General features: G+C 32.9%; 1 protein-coding gene across 1 annotated transcript in view; it reads left to right on the top strand.

Moving 5' to 3' along the window:
• Positions 1-11,282, top strand: part of LOC111414678 (uncharacterized) — a 28,959-nt gene extending 17,677 nt beyond the window's left edge. Inside the window, exons 5-7 of the mRNA XM_023046076.2 lie at positions 47-934; positions 10,549-10,844; positions 10,914-11,282. Coding sequence (XP_022901844.2) covers positions 47-934; positions 10,549-10,844; positions 10,914-11,062 — 1,333 coding nt within the window. The 3' untranslated portion in view covers positions 11,063-11,282. The remainder of the gene's footprint in view (positions 1-46; positions 935-10,548; positions 10,845-10,913) is intronic.
• Positions 11,283-17,275: the final 5,993 nt, after the last annotated feature.

Raw genomic sequence — 17,275 nt, 5'->3', positions numbered from 1 at the left:
TTTGATACTTAACATTTCTTAACAATCTTTATTTTTGTAATTCCAGGAGAAGAAAACGACAAATTGTTGGAGCTCCCATTGAGGCATCAGCGGACGATCCGGAAATAATAAAAATGACTCAAACGGCAGTAAAACAATTCGACACAGTTTCCTCAGATTCCACAAAATATAAAATAGTAAAAATTCATACCGTAACCAAACAAGTTGTAGCCGGAGTTCTATACAAAATAAAAGCTGAAATTGTGCTAACTGATTGTCCAAAAACAGACCCAACCGACGCAAACATTTGCGGGACGGCTAAAGAAGCAAATTCACGATTGTGCGAAATCGAAATTTGGTCCCGTCCTTGGATTCAACCCGGTGGAACCGAAACGACTGTAAAATGCGGGGATCAACAAACAAAAGTAAGATCAAAAAGATCTCTTCGTTACAACCAAGATCGTCTCGATAATATCGCTTTTAACGAGTTTTTGAACAAATATGATATCACTTATGACAGCGAAATTGAACGATCACGGCGGTTTAAAATTTTTCAAACAAATTTAAAAGTGATTGAATTGCAAAATCTCGCGGAAAGGGGATCTGCCGTTTACGGAATAACCCGTTTCGCCGATTTAACACCGAAAGAGTTTAAAAGAAACTATTTGGGATTGAAAATTAATAATAGAGTTGAAAACGAAATACCATTCGCGCAAGCGGAGATTCCCGATATCGATCTTCCTACCGAGTTTAGTTGGAAAGATAAAAATGCGGTAACCCCAGTCAAAGATCAAGGTTCTTGCGGTAGTTGTTGGGCCTTTAGTACAACTGGAAATGTTGAAGGACAATACGCGATTAAATACGGAAATTTACTTGAATTCTCTGAACAAGAATTAGTCGATTGTGACTCTTACGATGAAGGATGTGGAGGTGGACTTATGGATAATGCTTACAGGTTTGAAAAATTTTTTTTTCATTAGCGTTATTAAGAATCCCGCTAGACATAAATCATGTATAATCGTATATAAAATATACAACAATCTAATGCTTAATAACAACTAAAACTAGAAATAACACTAGACCTAGAATTAGAAACATTTGGGTTTAGCTGTCTTAACCCATCTTTGCCCAGACGATGATTTTATGCACCAGCAACTTTTCATTTTATTGTAGTCAAACGAAAAATGTTATAGATAAATAGTGACTGGTAGATATGTTTTTATAAAATCGTAGTAATGTTATAATTTAACCAGGAACCGTTTTTCATAGAGTGTTCATTCATATTCTAATTCATCTGGTGATTCTGGTTACCAATGAACCGATATATCAATTCTTTTTAGTATTTTATTTACTCTAGCAAAACACGTGTTTCGACATGACGTTTATTTCGTCATTCTTTCTTTCTGTGCTGCCTAGTAAAGACGCTTTTTCGCTGTTTGTGTTTGAAAGTGGGTGAAGTGGTTATATTTTTTTATAATATGTAAAATGAAACGTCAAAATGATTTGAAAATAGATGTAATCATGCATTTGTTGCACGAACCACCCTCGCTCGAAGATAACTACAGTGATGATAATGCTTTAATTACAGCGAAGGATGTTAAAAACGCTAAAACCATAAATGTTATTTATGTACCATCACAAGTAAACGCTGAAAGTGATCTAAAAAATATAAACGACGATAATATTAATTTTGAGCAAAGTTTAGATACCGATCTAGCTAGTACTGTTGAAGTTGAAATCGCTGGTGAGGAAGTTGTTGAAACATTAGAATCTATTGATGCAACTACTGAAATTTTAACTGATCAAGGTCCATCAGTCATCAGTTTTTAAGTCATTGAATGAATGTGGGTCACCAAAATGGAGAAAACGAGAAATTAAAGATTCTAAATACCCAGTAGATACAGAGTAGGGAGGAACGACTGGTATGATGGCGAGTGTAGGAAGGCGAAGAGGGAGGCGAGAAGGAGGTTGAGGCAGTGGAGACGGGGGAAGATAGGGGTGGATAGATATAGGGAGGCCAGGAGAGGATACAGAGAGTTATGCAGTAGAAAGAAAACAGAACTGAGGGAGAAGGAGGCGGCAGAGATTAGAAGGATAACAAGGGAAGGGGAGGTCTGGAGGTATCTGAAAAAGAGAAAAAAGGGTAGGGAGAGGATAACCAGCGAAATACACATGACAGATTGGAAGAGTTACTTTATGGGATTATTGGGAGGGGTTGAAACGAGGCTAACGGGTTTGGGAGGCTATGAGGGAGATGGGGGAGAGGAGATAGCAGAAGAGGAGATGGAAGCAGTGCTTAGGGGATTGAAGAAGGGGAAGATGGGATCCAGAACGAGGCATGGTTGGAAGCATCAAGGGTGGTGAGAGTGAAGTTGTTGGAGGGGATGAATAGCGTATGGAGAGGGGGTGGGTTTCCGGAGGAATGGAAAGTGGGGGTAATTTGCCCAGTATATAAAAAGGGTAATAAGGGAAGGGTAGAGAGCTACAGAGGAATTAACCTACTAGACTCGGCATACAAGGTATACACGAAGATACTGCTGGGAAGACTGGAGGAGGAGATGGAGTTGGGGGGAATTTTGCCGGATGGGCAGGCAGGCTTTCGGAAGGGAAGGGGAGCAATCGACAACGTGTACGTGTTGAAGCATCTGGCAGATAGAGAGCTGGATAAGAAGGGAGGGAAATTGTACGCCCTAATTATAGATTTGAAGGCGGCTTTTGATAAGGTGGATAGGAGAAAGTTGTGGAAGGAGATGGGGAGGAGGGGGATCACGGAACACCTAATTGCGAGAGTGAAGGAAATATACATGGAGACTATGGCTAGGATAAAAGTGGGAGATAAGCTGAGCGACGTGGTCTGGACGACGAAGAGACTGAGCCAGGGATGTCCGCTGAGCCCAAGTCTGTTTGCACTGTATACGGCGGACCTGGAGGATAGATTGGGGAAGGGGCAAATGGGAGGGTTGGTGGTGGGAGGTAGAAAGGTGCATATGTTAGCATACGCGGATGACATCGTGGTCATGGCGAGAGAAGCGGCGGAGATGAAAGATATGATAAAGACATTGGAAAGATATTTTAGGGGGAAGGGGCTGGAAGTGAATGTGGGGAAGACAAGGATGATGAAGTTTTGTAAGGGTGGGAGAAAAAGAACAGAAAACTGGAGATGGGAGGGAAAAGAGATCGAGGAGGTTAGGGAGTATACTTACATGGGGTATGTGTTCAGGGAGGACAACAGGGAGGGGTCGCATGTGATAGCTATGGCAAAAAAGGCGAATAAGGTGATGGGACAAGTATGGGGTTGGGGGAAGAGAGTTTTTGGAAGGAATGTGGCAGCGAGGAAGATTATGTTTGAAGGCCTGGTTAGCAGTGTGATGTATGGAGCAGAGGTATGGGGATGGAGAGAGTAGGCAATGCTGGAGGACGTGCAAGCTAGATACTGGCGATGGGTGCTTGGGGTGGCGAGAGAAACACCGGGGTATATGGTGAGGGAAGAGGTAAAGGTGGATAAGGTCAGAGTGGAGGTGGGCAGGAGAGCAGTGAAATATGAAGAAAGAATAGAAGGGAGGCCAAACTGCGGGATCTTGGGGGAGTGTTGGAGGGAAATTAGAGAGGGAAAGATCAGATATGGGAAAGGAGACAGAGACAACTATTATAGACGAGCGGTCTACTCGGTAACTGAGATAAATAGTAGACGAAGGGTGGGTAGGGAGATGTGGAGGGAGTTGAGAGATAGGGACCGAGATGTGCAGAGACAGGAAAGAAGGACACAAATAAAAGAGGGGAGGTATAACGAAAGGTACAGGGACATAATAACGGAGGGGCTGCCTAGATACTTGTTATTGGAAGGAGATGAGGAAGGGAAGAAGTTGGTGGCTAGGTTCCGTTGTGGAAACGAGGAGAGAGCTAACAGATACTGGATGGCCGATGAGGAGAGGTGGTGTAGGCTATGCAGGGAGGAATGGGAAACGTTGGAACATATGTTGAATGGGTGCAGTGAGTTGAGGGAGGAGGAGTTGGACCGAGGGCAGATCTTAGGAGAGGGGAGAGAGGGGAAACGATGGATGAGAAAGGTTGTGGGGGTAAGCAGACAAAGGGAAGGATGAGGGGATGATTGGGCCGAGGAGCCGAGGGTATGGAAATGGAGGAAGAGGGTAGAGGGTGAAAATAATATACTAATAATATACAGGGTGATTCATAAGTAAGGGGCCAAATTGTAAATGTACGTTCAGGAGGCCAAAATAATAATATTTTCATTAACAATAATGGGTCTTAGTCTGCTCCTTACTGAGATACAGGATGTTAAAGCGAAAAAAATAAAATAGATTTTTGTTAATAGATCAGCTACTTTTCTACATAATGACTCATAGTTGACTTATAGTTTTTGTAAGGGTAAACAATAATGTGTGAGAGGATTTGAGTTAACTCGTAGATGTCGCCACATGCGCCATATGAATTATGAAACGTCAATGAGCTTTTACGTTTAATGAATAGTTTAAAACATTTTATTGTTAAGTAAACTGATTCATTCTTGTCCTAACATAAATCAAAATGCCGAGACATAATCACTTTTCAAACGAAGAAATGAGAGACATGTTATGCGTTTACGCACAAGAACGTTTTTCTGGGCAAGCAGCATCCAGAAAATATCGTGAAATGTACCCTTACAGAAGGCAGCCAAACCGGAAGATATTTCAAAATATTTATAATCGATTGGGTGAAACAGGTTCATTTCGTCCAAAATGTCATACAGGACGTCCTAAGATTATCACTCCGCAGCAAGAAGATGAAATTTTGGTAAGAATTGCGCAAAATTCTGAAATAAGCACTCGTCGATTGTCTGCAGCAACTGGAATAAGCCAACCATCCGTGACTAGAATTTTACACAAGGAAAATTTATATCCCTATCATTTTATACCTGTGCAAAATTTACTTCCAACAGATTATCGAATCAGAGTTCAATTTTGTCAGTGGCTAAAAGGAAAATTGAATAATAATCCAACATTCCTAAATAACATTCTTTTCACGGATGAAGCAACCTTTACCAGACGCGGAGTTTTTAATTGGCGAAATAGTCATGCCTGGGAAACCGAAAACCCTCGTTTAAAAAAAGATAGACATTTCCAGCACGAGTTTAAAATAAATGTGTGGTGCGGTGTAATAGGCAATACATTACTGGGCCCAGTTGAATTACCTCCTAATTTAAATGGAGAGTCATATTTAATTTTTTTAAATAATGACTTAGTCGACCTCTTGGGAGATCTTCCATTACAACTAAGAAGAAATATGTGGTTCATGCAAGACGGTGCTCCTCCACATTTTTCACGTGCTGTGCGCGAACATCTGAATGAAACATTCCCTCACCGTTGGATTGGACGTGGTAGTGAATTTCAGTGGCCACCTCGCAGTCCCGATTTTAATCCACTTGATTTTTATGTGTGGGGTTACATGAAATCAATGGTCTATGCTGAACCTACTTTAAATACACGAGACGAGTTATGGAATAGAATTCAAGATGCAGCCAATTCAATACGAAATAATCCTGCTACATTTTTTAAAGTCAGACAATCCTTAACCAAACGGTTAAATGCGTGTATAAATGCTGGTGGTGGTCATGTTGAAAACCTTTTGCAGTAGCTCATAATTAAGCTTAAATTTAATTTAACTTCGCACAACATTAACATGTAGGTTTTGATAACAGTTGTCGTAAGTGGTCTTAGTTCAAGTCTGTTCTAATGTTGTATTTCGTTTTATTAACTGGCGTACAATAAATTGTTTTATTACGTAATTTTTTTATGGTTTCAGTTTAATATTGTTATCAATTATCAATTACGGTTAGGTAAATGTCAACATTCCATGCCATGCTTGTGTCTTAACAGATTAATGCTACGTCGACCACCGTGAAATGTAGTGTAGTGAATTAGTAAAATTCAAATATCTCGAAAATCGTTAATATTTTCAAGATCAAAGAAGTATAGCTTTTTTCTACAGAAATGATGGGGCTATCCAAATTAAACAAGTATGTTGTAAAATAATGAGCGATAAAAAATTTGTAGCTGATTTCATCTAATTCATATGGCGCATGTGGCGACATCTACGAGTTAACTCAAATCCTCTCACACATTATTGTTTACCCTTACAAAAACTATAAGTCAACTATGAGTCATTATGTAGAAAAGTAGCTGATCTATTAACAAAAATCTATTTTATTTTTTTCGCTTTAACATCCTGTATCTCAGTAAGGAGCAGACTAAGACCCATTATTGTTAATGAAAATATTATTATTTTGGCCTCCTGAACGTACATTTACAATTTGGCCCATTACTTATGAATCACCCTGTATATATTAGAATGTATTAAGGGGATAAAAATTGTAAATATTAAAAACAATAAAATGCGTATTATTACCCAGTAGATACAGAACCAATGTTGGTCAATACTATTGCCGAACGATTAGGTATATCTTTACATTTGAATCAACTAATAAAATCGTATATGAAGAATCCAATGCACCAGTTTTTATTATGCTGGTAACCGGAAGTTGGTGGTAATGACATCAACTTAAAAATTTTCCAAGTTGTCATATGAATTAAGTTTTATCGTAGAATAGATATTTTAAAAATAAACATTTACTGTAACTCTTCTTAGATTTAATGCAACGTTTAAGTGCTATTGATGATTACAATATTCTTTTCATATTTTTTCGTATATGAAAATTTTTAATTTGATGTCATTAACACCAACTTCCGGTATTACCAGCTTGATAAAAACTGGTACATTGGATTCTTCATATACGATTTTATTATCATATTTTTTATTGCAACTTCTTAGGTAATAGCGTTTTTGAGAAAAATTCCTGGTACGGGTGGTCTGAATCACCCGGTATAAATCAACAAGAATCAATTCTAAAAGAAAAGAAGAAATAACACAAAAAAAAGATAAAGAAAAAAAGAAAATCAAGAACAAACTGTCACTCGGCCGAATTTGCTGCACGCATTAGTTTGTTTATTGGAGAGTTTAGCCCCACATTGGTGTTAGCGCGATTTGGCATATAAGCACTATAAACTCGCGCACATCCGCGGCACCCTCACATTCAATTGAGCTAGTATTTCCATGATGCAACTAGCACACCCGACATCACACCGCGCACAAACCTCGCAGACAACAATCTTCTACGGTCCTCAAGGCTCCGAAGGCCATATCGTTGTAGCAGATTTATATAGTTTAGTTCTCCTCTAGGTGGATAATACCCAGAATCGAGGTAGTGGATAAACCTAACGAACTCCCTCTGTACTTTCTCGATGGTGGCAATGTGCGTTAAATATGATGGGGTCCACACAATGCAACAATATTCAAGTTGACTCCGTACCAGCGTAGAATAAAGATCTATTATTGTTTTTAAATTCGTAAACTCCAACATATTTCTAGTGATAAACCCTAACGTTCTGAGGGCACCAACCGATATTTTGTCAATATGTTCATTGAAGGACAAAGTGCCATCATACCACACTCCAAGATCTTTTACTGTTGAGATACGCGGTATGGCATTACGTTTTTGACTGTATGTCATTACCTGACATTTATTTCTGCAGATCGGAAAAAATTTCACCATCGTGTTTGAGAATATTTGGTGAGACAGCACTGTTTTTGGTCTCATTAACAAATCTCCAAAAACTCTTTGGGTTCTCCGTTGATTTTTGGAACATACGCATCCAAGACACTATATAATGTTGTATAGAAAACATCACAGGAGACTTCAACTGATGATAAAGACAGGTTAGCTCTTTTGAAGCAATACTGGGCGTCTCGATATATGTCTTGAACCGTTGAAAACTGAGGTGCAGGTATATTTAGAGTTCTCAACAAAGCTGGATGATAATTGTCTTCGCGAACCAGAGTAAAATCGGAGTGTATCACGTTAAGATTTATGTGTGATGAAGCAAGAATCAGATCGAGTGTACTATCTATGATATTACTCACGTTGTTTAATTGTTCAAGATTATTAAAACTAAGAAAGTTACGAAGGGTAGCAGCTCGTTCATCGCTTATGATAGCAAATGATGGAATATTAAAGTCTCCCAGGATCAAAGTATCTAATGACATATCCAGTGATGATTCAATGTGATCAAATGTACGAGCATACATTTCTCCAGGTGTACCAGGCGGGATGTAACAAACAACAACATTCATAATTCGTATTTTGACTTTTTAAATTCAACTCTTGCACCTACCAAATCAATGAATTCAAGTGAGCAAGAGGTCACCACAACTTTAGAAACAGCAATATCACTATCGATGGCCAATAATACTCCGCCACCTCTACGATGAGGTCGATCACATCTAAAAACATCGTATCTGTTGAGGAAAAGCTCCCGATCAAGAACTGTTTCTTTGAGCCTTTCGTTAATTTTAGTATTTAAACCATGAGTATTCTGGTAGTACAGCGCATACTGTGTCCGTTGGGAGGCAGCTAGCTTTTTCTTTTGACAATTCGAGGATGTCTGTTAAGGAATTGTAAGCGCAAGTCCTTTCCACCATTGTCATGTTAGAAATAGAATAAGAATTTGGTAGTTTTGTTATGTAACAGTTGGTAGTAATGCGTATTGGCGGCAAGAATCTAAGAAGTCGTAGAAAATGTCGGTTGTAAGAGTCCATATATTTTCGAATAATAAAGATTGTGTTAATTAGAACTGTGATTTATGAAATAAAAGTGTTTGAGAAGTAAATAAAAATAACATCTCAATACGAGACTTCAACTCTGTGCGCATTTTACGCTCAAACTCTTGTTGTCGTAGAGTTCGATCACCATTAATTTAAACATTTTTAAAGTTCACAGAGGTTCGCAGCCCCTTAGCACGTCTTAAGACCAATGTTTGGGGATTTCCAACAACATCCTTAAGTGTGGCCTGAATCGCATCTTTGAGTATGCTATCTTCATAACACAGAGCATTTATGAATTTGTATTAAACACACTGATTTACTACGTTTCAACGTCGACCCCGTTAGGTTTTTCAATTGAACAACAATAAACAACTCCATTGTTAAACTGAACAACTGAAGTCGATCAAGTTGATGTTCCCGGATCGGCGTACCGGATCCAGAGTCCAGAGAATTCCTCACACGACAATCCTGACTGGTGTCACGCTCTTGGGATACCTATAAATTCCCTTCAATGTTCTCTACAACAGAATGTAAATAAGACGCAGCCGCAATCCAAGACAAAAGGCAATTTCTCAAACTAACGCTTACAATAGATTACAAATAAGATTGAATTCTCTATATTAGGAAGCTACAACTACTTGTGATCTCTGAGGCTAGAAACGCGCCAGCATGTTTCACTAGACTGAATTAAGGGTTAGGGACAAGAGTCAATGATTATTCAAGTAAAGTGTACTCAGAGGTCAGAAACGTGCTAACATGTCCCACAAGGATCAATCATTGTTTTATCAACTTTGAACTAAAGTGAATTCAGAAGTCAGAAACGCGCTGACATGTTCCACAAGGATCAATCATTGTTTTATCAACTTTGAACTAAAGTGAATTCAGAGGTCAGAAACGCGCTGAAATGTTCCACAAAGATCAGTTATTGTTCACTCAAGATGGAACCAAAGTGAACTCAGAGGTCGGAAACGCGTTGACATGTTCCACAAAGATCAATCATTGTTCTCTCAAGATTGTTCGCATAAATCGCGGTCAGGAGGTGTAATGATGAAAATCTAGTAGATTTTCGAAGTCTAGTAGATAGAGAACTCGACCATTCTTACTTAGCTTCAACTTCGGCTGCCAAACAATTAGTTACGGTGTCCATATAATGCAGTAACTAAAGTAAGCTCTTAGCTTCTTCACACTCAGTGGTCCAATCAAACTTTACATTGTGCTTTGTCAGGTTTTTAACGCAAGCTGTTCGTATAGCAAATTGTGAAAAGTTAACAATGAATCCGTAAAATCAATAACTGATAAATAAATAAAATATAACTTTTAACTTACAAATAGTTTACGCTAATATTTCTAATATGATTTTTTTTTTCACAAAAGAAAAGAATACAAAGTCTTATCTATTTGCGCATCTTTTTTTGCTGCCAGCCAGCCCGAATGTTTCTAGGTCTAGTATTAGAATAACAACTAAAACTAGAAGTGCTTAACAATAATGCTTACAGGTTTTTAAAAAAAAATTACATTAGCATATACTTAATAGCATTATTAAGTGTCCCACTAGGCATAAATCATGTCGATTTATTTCGCGTTCGGTGACCTTTAAAAGTTCAATAGAAACGATAAACTTCCGTGTTATTAACCATTAATACACGACCAAAAATTACCTGTTCTATCATTACTTTTGATTAATTATTATGGTAATTACAGGATTAGTGTAGAAAAGATAAAAACCCTTTGACGTCACGAAACAAGATTTTTTTACGGCAACCTTGTAGAAAATTGCAAATTAATTTTTGAGCGTTTAAATTTTAGTACATTTGTTTGGTTTTTATGTTGTTTAGTATTCATTTTTTTAGCAAATTATTATTTTTTATTACACAATAAGTATGATGATGGTTAATTTGTTCATAAATTTTTTAGGGCTATTGAAAATTTAGGTGGATTAGAACTAGAATCCGATTATCCTTACGACGGTAAAAACGAAAAATGCCATTTCAACAAAACATTATCTAAAGTCCAGTTATCGGGTGCGTTAAATATCAGCCAAAACGAAGATGATATGGCGAAATGGTTGACGCAAAATGGTCCCATTGCTATAGCCATAAACGCGAATGCTATGCAATTTTATGTTGGAGGAGTTTCTCACCCATGGAAACTCCTTTGTAATCCAAAAAATTTAGATCATGGCGTTTTAATTGTAGGATATGGTGTTCATTGTAAGTAAAAAATTAATTAAATTTAATTGATACATTTTTATTCTACGAATATTATTATTTTTTTTTTAGCATATCCTAACTTGAAGAAAGATCTTCCTTATTGGGAAATAAAAAATTCGTGGGGTAAACGATGGGGAGAACAAGGTTATTATAAAGTGTACCGAGGCGATGGTACTTGCGGTGTAAATCAAACGCCTTCCAGTGCGATCGTGGCTTAATTAATAACGAATTTAATATGTGATAATAAATTTATCATAATGAAATAATAAATTAACATATTAATTTTAATCGTATATATTTTTAATTAGTAAATTCTTGTTTTGCTATGTTATTAATTTTTAGTTTTGGAAATATATCTCAACGTCACAATGTTAATGTTATTATTGGATAGTTTCGAATCTGTATATTTTGTTATTAATAATAAATCTATATAAAATATTAGTTTCTTAATACATATCCATCATCCTGTGGTGCTACATCCCTTGGTGAGATTTGACCTTCTCAACAATTTGCCTCTACTCTATTATCACAGAATAACCAGAAATGAAACATCGATTCGTTTGATGTTGGCGGCACTTTGATTTAAAATCCGCCATCTTATCGCGAGTTTTCAAAGGCACGGAATAGCCAGAAGTGAATCTCTAAATCTTTACCACCAATTGCAGCAATACCTTTGCAACTCGTTATAATATGGCGTCAGATTTGAACGGCGTTTGATTTTGACGCGGTTGAAGAGAGGCTGCTAAGGAGGATGAGTTACAGAATTAGGTATGACTGGAGGTAACAGAAGATATAACAGAGAAATTTAATAATTAGTAATACTTAGTAATTCATTACTTTAGAACACAGTCATGTCTGTAGAACTTTCGATGTGTATATTTCTAGAATTTGACGAAGTTGAAGGAACACAGGAGAAATACTACTGTAATGCTTTTTGCTAATTTTTTCCAACTTTCGTCTATGTCTATGTTTTGTTCTTGTATTTCTGTATCTTTTAGTTTTTCGGTACTCCATTTAATTTTTCTCTTACCTCTGTTTGCTCCTATATTAGCTATTCTTTGGTGGACCTTGTTTTCCATCAGATAATAGATTCTTGTTCGTACATCAATAATTGATGACGAGTTTCTTGCAAACATCAGGACATGGTCGATTTGATTAATCCTGTTTGTGCCTGGTATTTGCCATGTTCCTTTACGAATGTTCTTCCTATCAAATGATGTACCTTTTATTCTGAGCAATATTTCACTGGTAAATTGGTATAGCCTGAGACCATTCTCATTAGTATGTTCTTTGCTTCTTTTGGCATTAAAATTCCCTACACACCACCTCTTAATACACAAGCGTATCATTTTTTTTATCAAATATTTTATTAAGTGGTACGATTATTTCGGAATAATTTGTAGCATTTAAGTCAATTCAACATTTAAAATTTCGTGCGTATATCAAATAGTAAATCATTGTGCGAACACTTATTATAATTAAATGGCTTCTATCGAATAAAAATTTGTATTTCATTAAAATAATCAATTATGGTAAATAATTGTAAAAAGGCAGATGTGTAAAATATGAGTTGAATTTTTGATTACAGTTATTATTATCAATTTTTTTAATGGAATGAATAATTTAATTTTTTTTCAAATATTGAAAAGAGTGTATTGGAAAATTCGTGAAATCTACAAAAAAAATGTTTAAATATAATTTAAAACATTGACCTCCTTAATAATTTAAATCTATATTAATTTACATACAAATACTACTTTGTAATAATTCTACCACGTATTTTATGTGAGCGAAAGTTTTCCCATCTGCTGACTGAATCAGCAAAGTTCTTTTCTCATTTTCCTGTAGATATTATGTGTCAATGCTTCGTTTTCTTCTATATCATTTTGTTGCTTTTTCGGATGACTATCACTTGGACTTGGGTCATTCCTTAGTCAAGTCTCATAAATTTTCTTTAAAATTCTATAATTAAACTTCAGGTTGTTATCGTTTTTCTTAAAATAGACGGTTTTAGCTTTAATTTGAGATGTATATTACCAATTAATTCCTGCTAATAAATATGTACGATTTTATTAAATTTTTGCTGTTATTAAAACATCAGAAAATTATAAAAAATCATTTCTACTTTATGTTAGGAGCTTGAGCAGTTATTTTCATATCAAATTAAAGCTAAAACTGGCCTTTTTAAAATGATGTATCATAAATATTAGTTTAATAACGAAAAAAATGAGAAAATTTATTTTAATAAGGAACTTAAAATTGGTTAAAATGAACCAGTTTCTTTAACAAATGTTTTATTGTAAATTTGATTATTAAAGTCCAAGTTGTTATAGTTTTTCTTAAAATAAATAGTTTTAGCTTTAATATGAGATATACATCATCGATTAATTCCTGCTAATAAGGACTGCAACATTTTTTAAAATTTTTGCTGTTATTAAAACAACAGAAAGTTTAAAAAAATCATTTCTACTTTATGTTAGGAGCTTGACGAGTTATTTTTATATCAAATTAAAGCTAAAACTGGCCTTTTTAAAATGATGTATCATAAATATTAGTTTAATAACGAAAAAAATGAGAAAATTTATTTTAATAAGTAACCTAAAATTAGTTAAAATGAACTAGTTTCTTTAACAAATGTTTTCTCGTAAATTTGATAATTAACGTCCAAGTTGTTATAGTATTTCTTAAAATAGATAGTTTTAGCTTTAATATGAGATATATATCATCGATTAATTCCTGCTATTAAAGAAAGCAATTTTTTTTTAAATTTTTGTTGTTATTAAAACATCAGAAAATTATAAAAAATCATTTCTACGTTATGTTAGGAGCTTGAGGAGTTATTTTTATATCAAATTAAAGCTAAAACTGGCCTCTTTAAAATGATATATCATAAATATTAGTTTAATAACGATAAAAATGGAGAAAATTTATTTTAATAAGTAACCTAAAATTAGTTAAAATGAACTAGTTTCTTTAACAAATGTTTTCTCGTAAATTTGATAATTAACGTCCAAGTTGTTATAGTATTTCTTAAAATAGATAGTTTTAGCTTTAATATGAGATATATATCATCGATTAATTCCTGCTATTAAAGAAAGCAATTTTTTTTTAAATTTTTGTTGTTATTAAAACATCAGAAAATTATAAAAAATCATTTCTACGTTATGTTAGGAGCTTGAGGAGTTATTTTTATATCAAATTAAAGCTAACAAAGTCCTCTTTAAAATGATATATCATAAATATTAGTTTAATAACGAAAAAAATGGAGAAAATTTATTTTAATAAGTAACCTAAAATTAGTTAAAATGAACAAGTTTCTTTAACAAATGTTTTCTCGCAAATTTGATAATTAAAGTCTAAGCTGTTATAGTTTTTCTTAAAATAGATAGTTCTTAGCTTTAATACGATATATATATCATCGATTAATTCCTACTAATAAGGACTGCAACATTTTTTTAAATTTTTGCTGTTATTAAAACAACAAAAAGTTTAAAAAAATCATTTCTACGTTATGTTAGGAGCTTGAGGAGTTATTTTTATATCAAATTAAAGCTAAAACTGCCCTCTTTAAAATGATATATCATAAATATTAGTTTAATAACGATAAAAATGGAGAAAATTTATTTTAATAAGTAACCTAAAATTAGTTAAAATGAACTAGTTTCTTTAACAAATGTTTTCTCGTAAATTTGATAATTAACGTCCAAGTTGTTATAGTATTTCTTAAAATAGATAGTTTTAGCTTTAATATGAGATATATATCATCGATTAATTCCTGCTATTAAAGAAAGCAATTTTTTTTTTAATTTTTGTTGTTATTAAAACATCAGAAAATTATAAAAAATCATTTCTACGTTATGTTAGGAGCTTGAGGAGTTATTTTTATATCAAATTAAAGCTAACAAAGTCCTCTTTAAAATGATATATCATAAATATTAGTTTAATAACGAAAAAAATGGAGAAAATTTATTTTAATAAGTAACCTAAAATTAGTTAAAATGAACAAGTTTCTTTAACAAATGTTTTCTCGCAAATTTGATAATTAAAGTCTAAGCTGTTATAGTTTTTCTTAAAATAGATAGTTCTTAGCTTTAATACGATATATATATCATCGATTAATTCCTACTAATAAGGACTGCAACATTTTTTTAAATTTTTGCTGTTATTAAAACAACAAAAAGTTTAAAAAAATCATTTCTACGTTATGTTAGGAGCTTGAGGAGTTATTTTTATATCAAATTAAAGCTAAAACTGCCCTCTTTAAAATGATATATCATAAATATTAGTTTAATAACGATAAAAATGGAGAAAATTTATTTTAATAAGTAACCTAAAATTAGTTAAAATGAACTAGTTTCTTTAACAAATGTTTTCTCGTAAATTTGATAATTAACGTCCAAGTTGTTATAGTATTTCTTAAAATAGATAGTTTTAGCTTTAATATGAGATATATATCATCGATCAATTCCTGCTATTAAAGAAAGCAATTTTTTTTTTAATTTTTGTTGTTATTAAAACATCAGAAAATTATAAAAAATCATTTCTACGTTATGTTAGGAGCTTGAGGAGTTATTTTTATATCAAATTAAAGCTAACAAAGTCCTCTTTAAAATGATATATCATAAATATTAGTTTAATAACGAAAAAAATGGAGAAAATTTATTTTAATAAGTAACCTAAAATTAGTTAAAATGAACTAGTTTCTTTAACAAATGTTTTCTCGCAAATTTGATAATTAAAGTCCAAGCTGTTATAGTTTTTCTTAAAATAGATAGTTTTAGCTTTAATACGATATATATATCATCGATTAATTCCTACTAATAAGGACTGCTACATTTTTTTAAATTTTTGCTGATATTAAAACAACAAAAAGTTTAAAAAAATCATTTCTACGTTATGTTAGGAGCTTGAGGAGTTATTTTTATATCAAATTAAAGCTAAAACTGGCCTCTTTAAAATGATATATCATAAATATTAGTTTAATAACGATAAAAATGGAGAAAATTTATTTTAATAAGTAACCTAAAATTAGTTAAAATGAACTAGTTTCTTTAACAAATGTTTTCTCGTAAATTTGATAATTAACGTCCAAGTTGTTATAGTATTTCTTAAAATAGATAGTTTTAGCTTTAATATGAGATATATATCATCGATTAATTCCTGCTATTAAAGAAAGCAATTTTTTTTTAAATTTTTGTTGTTATTAAAACATCAGAAAATTATAAAAAATCATTTCTACGTTATGTTAGGAGCTTGAGGAGTTATTTTTATATCAAATTAAAGCTGAAACTGGCCTCTTTAAAATGATATATCATAAATATTAGTTTAATAACGAAAAAAATTGAGAAAAATTATTTTAATAAGTAACCTAAAATTGGTTAAATTGAACTAGTTTCTTTAACAAATGTTTTCTCGTAAATTTGATAATTAACGACCAAGTTGTTATAGTTTTTCTTAAAAATAGATGGCTTTAGCTTTAATTTAAGATATATATCACCAATTAATTCCTGCTAATAACGATGTATTTTTTTTTAAATTTTGGCTGTCATTAAAGTATCAGAAAATTATAACAACTCATTTCTAATTTATGGTAAGAGTTCGAGATCCTATTTTTATATCAAATTAAAGCTAAAAATGTCCTCTTCAAAATGATATATATCATAATTATAAAGTGAGCATTCAGAAAGGTTCGAATAAATTTATAAATCTAATCTTTCTAATTTAACTTTAAACACTTTTTAATTTCAATGGAATCTTCAAGTAACTGAAAAATATTAACACCTCATTTTAATCGTCACACATTTTTTAACAATTATACAAGCATACAGACAATCGCGATTTATTTCAGTGATTTGATGTATTACTTATTTCAAGAAACATTGTGCCAATCAAAATGTAACATCTTATTTTAGAACACTTATTTTACACTATTTTTATAATACCACCTTAATTTTAGTTCAACAAATTTCCCAGTGATCATCAATTGCGAACACAACTATGAAACTTTGACTTTTCATAAATGGGTATTTTAAATTCAATTAAAATAATTATTTTTCACGCAAGTAAAATAGAATAAACTTCGAAAGCGTTAAAAATATTGACATTGAGTCATAAATGGTAGACGTTTATTACCGGTTAACTTGAATTGTATTTTGTGCAAATCGATGTTTACGTTCAAAGTTCAATCGTTTATCACTTTTTTACAATGTCATTAATATTTTTACATTATTTTTAATGAATTTTAATATATTTTGATCTAAAATATTTTAGAACTTTTAATTTTTAATAAGATAAGTGATACTTTTATAGAACACAATAGGATCTGACCCCAAAAAAAAATTATTTGTCATATTTATTATGCCCCTGATGATTTTTTTTAATTATTTTATAATCTTATCAAATTTTTAAATTTGTTTTATCTCTCTTATAAA

This window comes from Onthophagus taurus, chromosome 7 (genome assembly GCF_036711975.1).
Source record: "Onthophagus taurus isolate NC chromosome 7, IU_Otau_3.0, whole genome shotgun sequence".
Lineage (NCBI taxonomy): Eukaryota > Metazoa > Arthropoda > Insecta > Coleoptera > Scarabaeidae > Onthophagus > Onthophagus taurus.
This window is presented reverse-complemented; position numbering and strand designations above follow the sequence as displayed.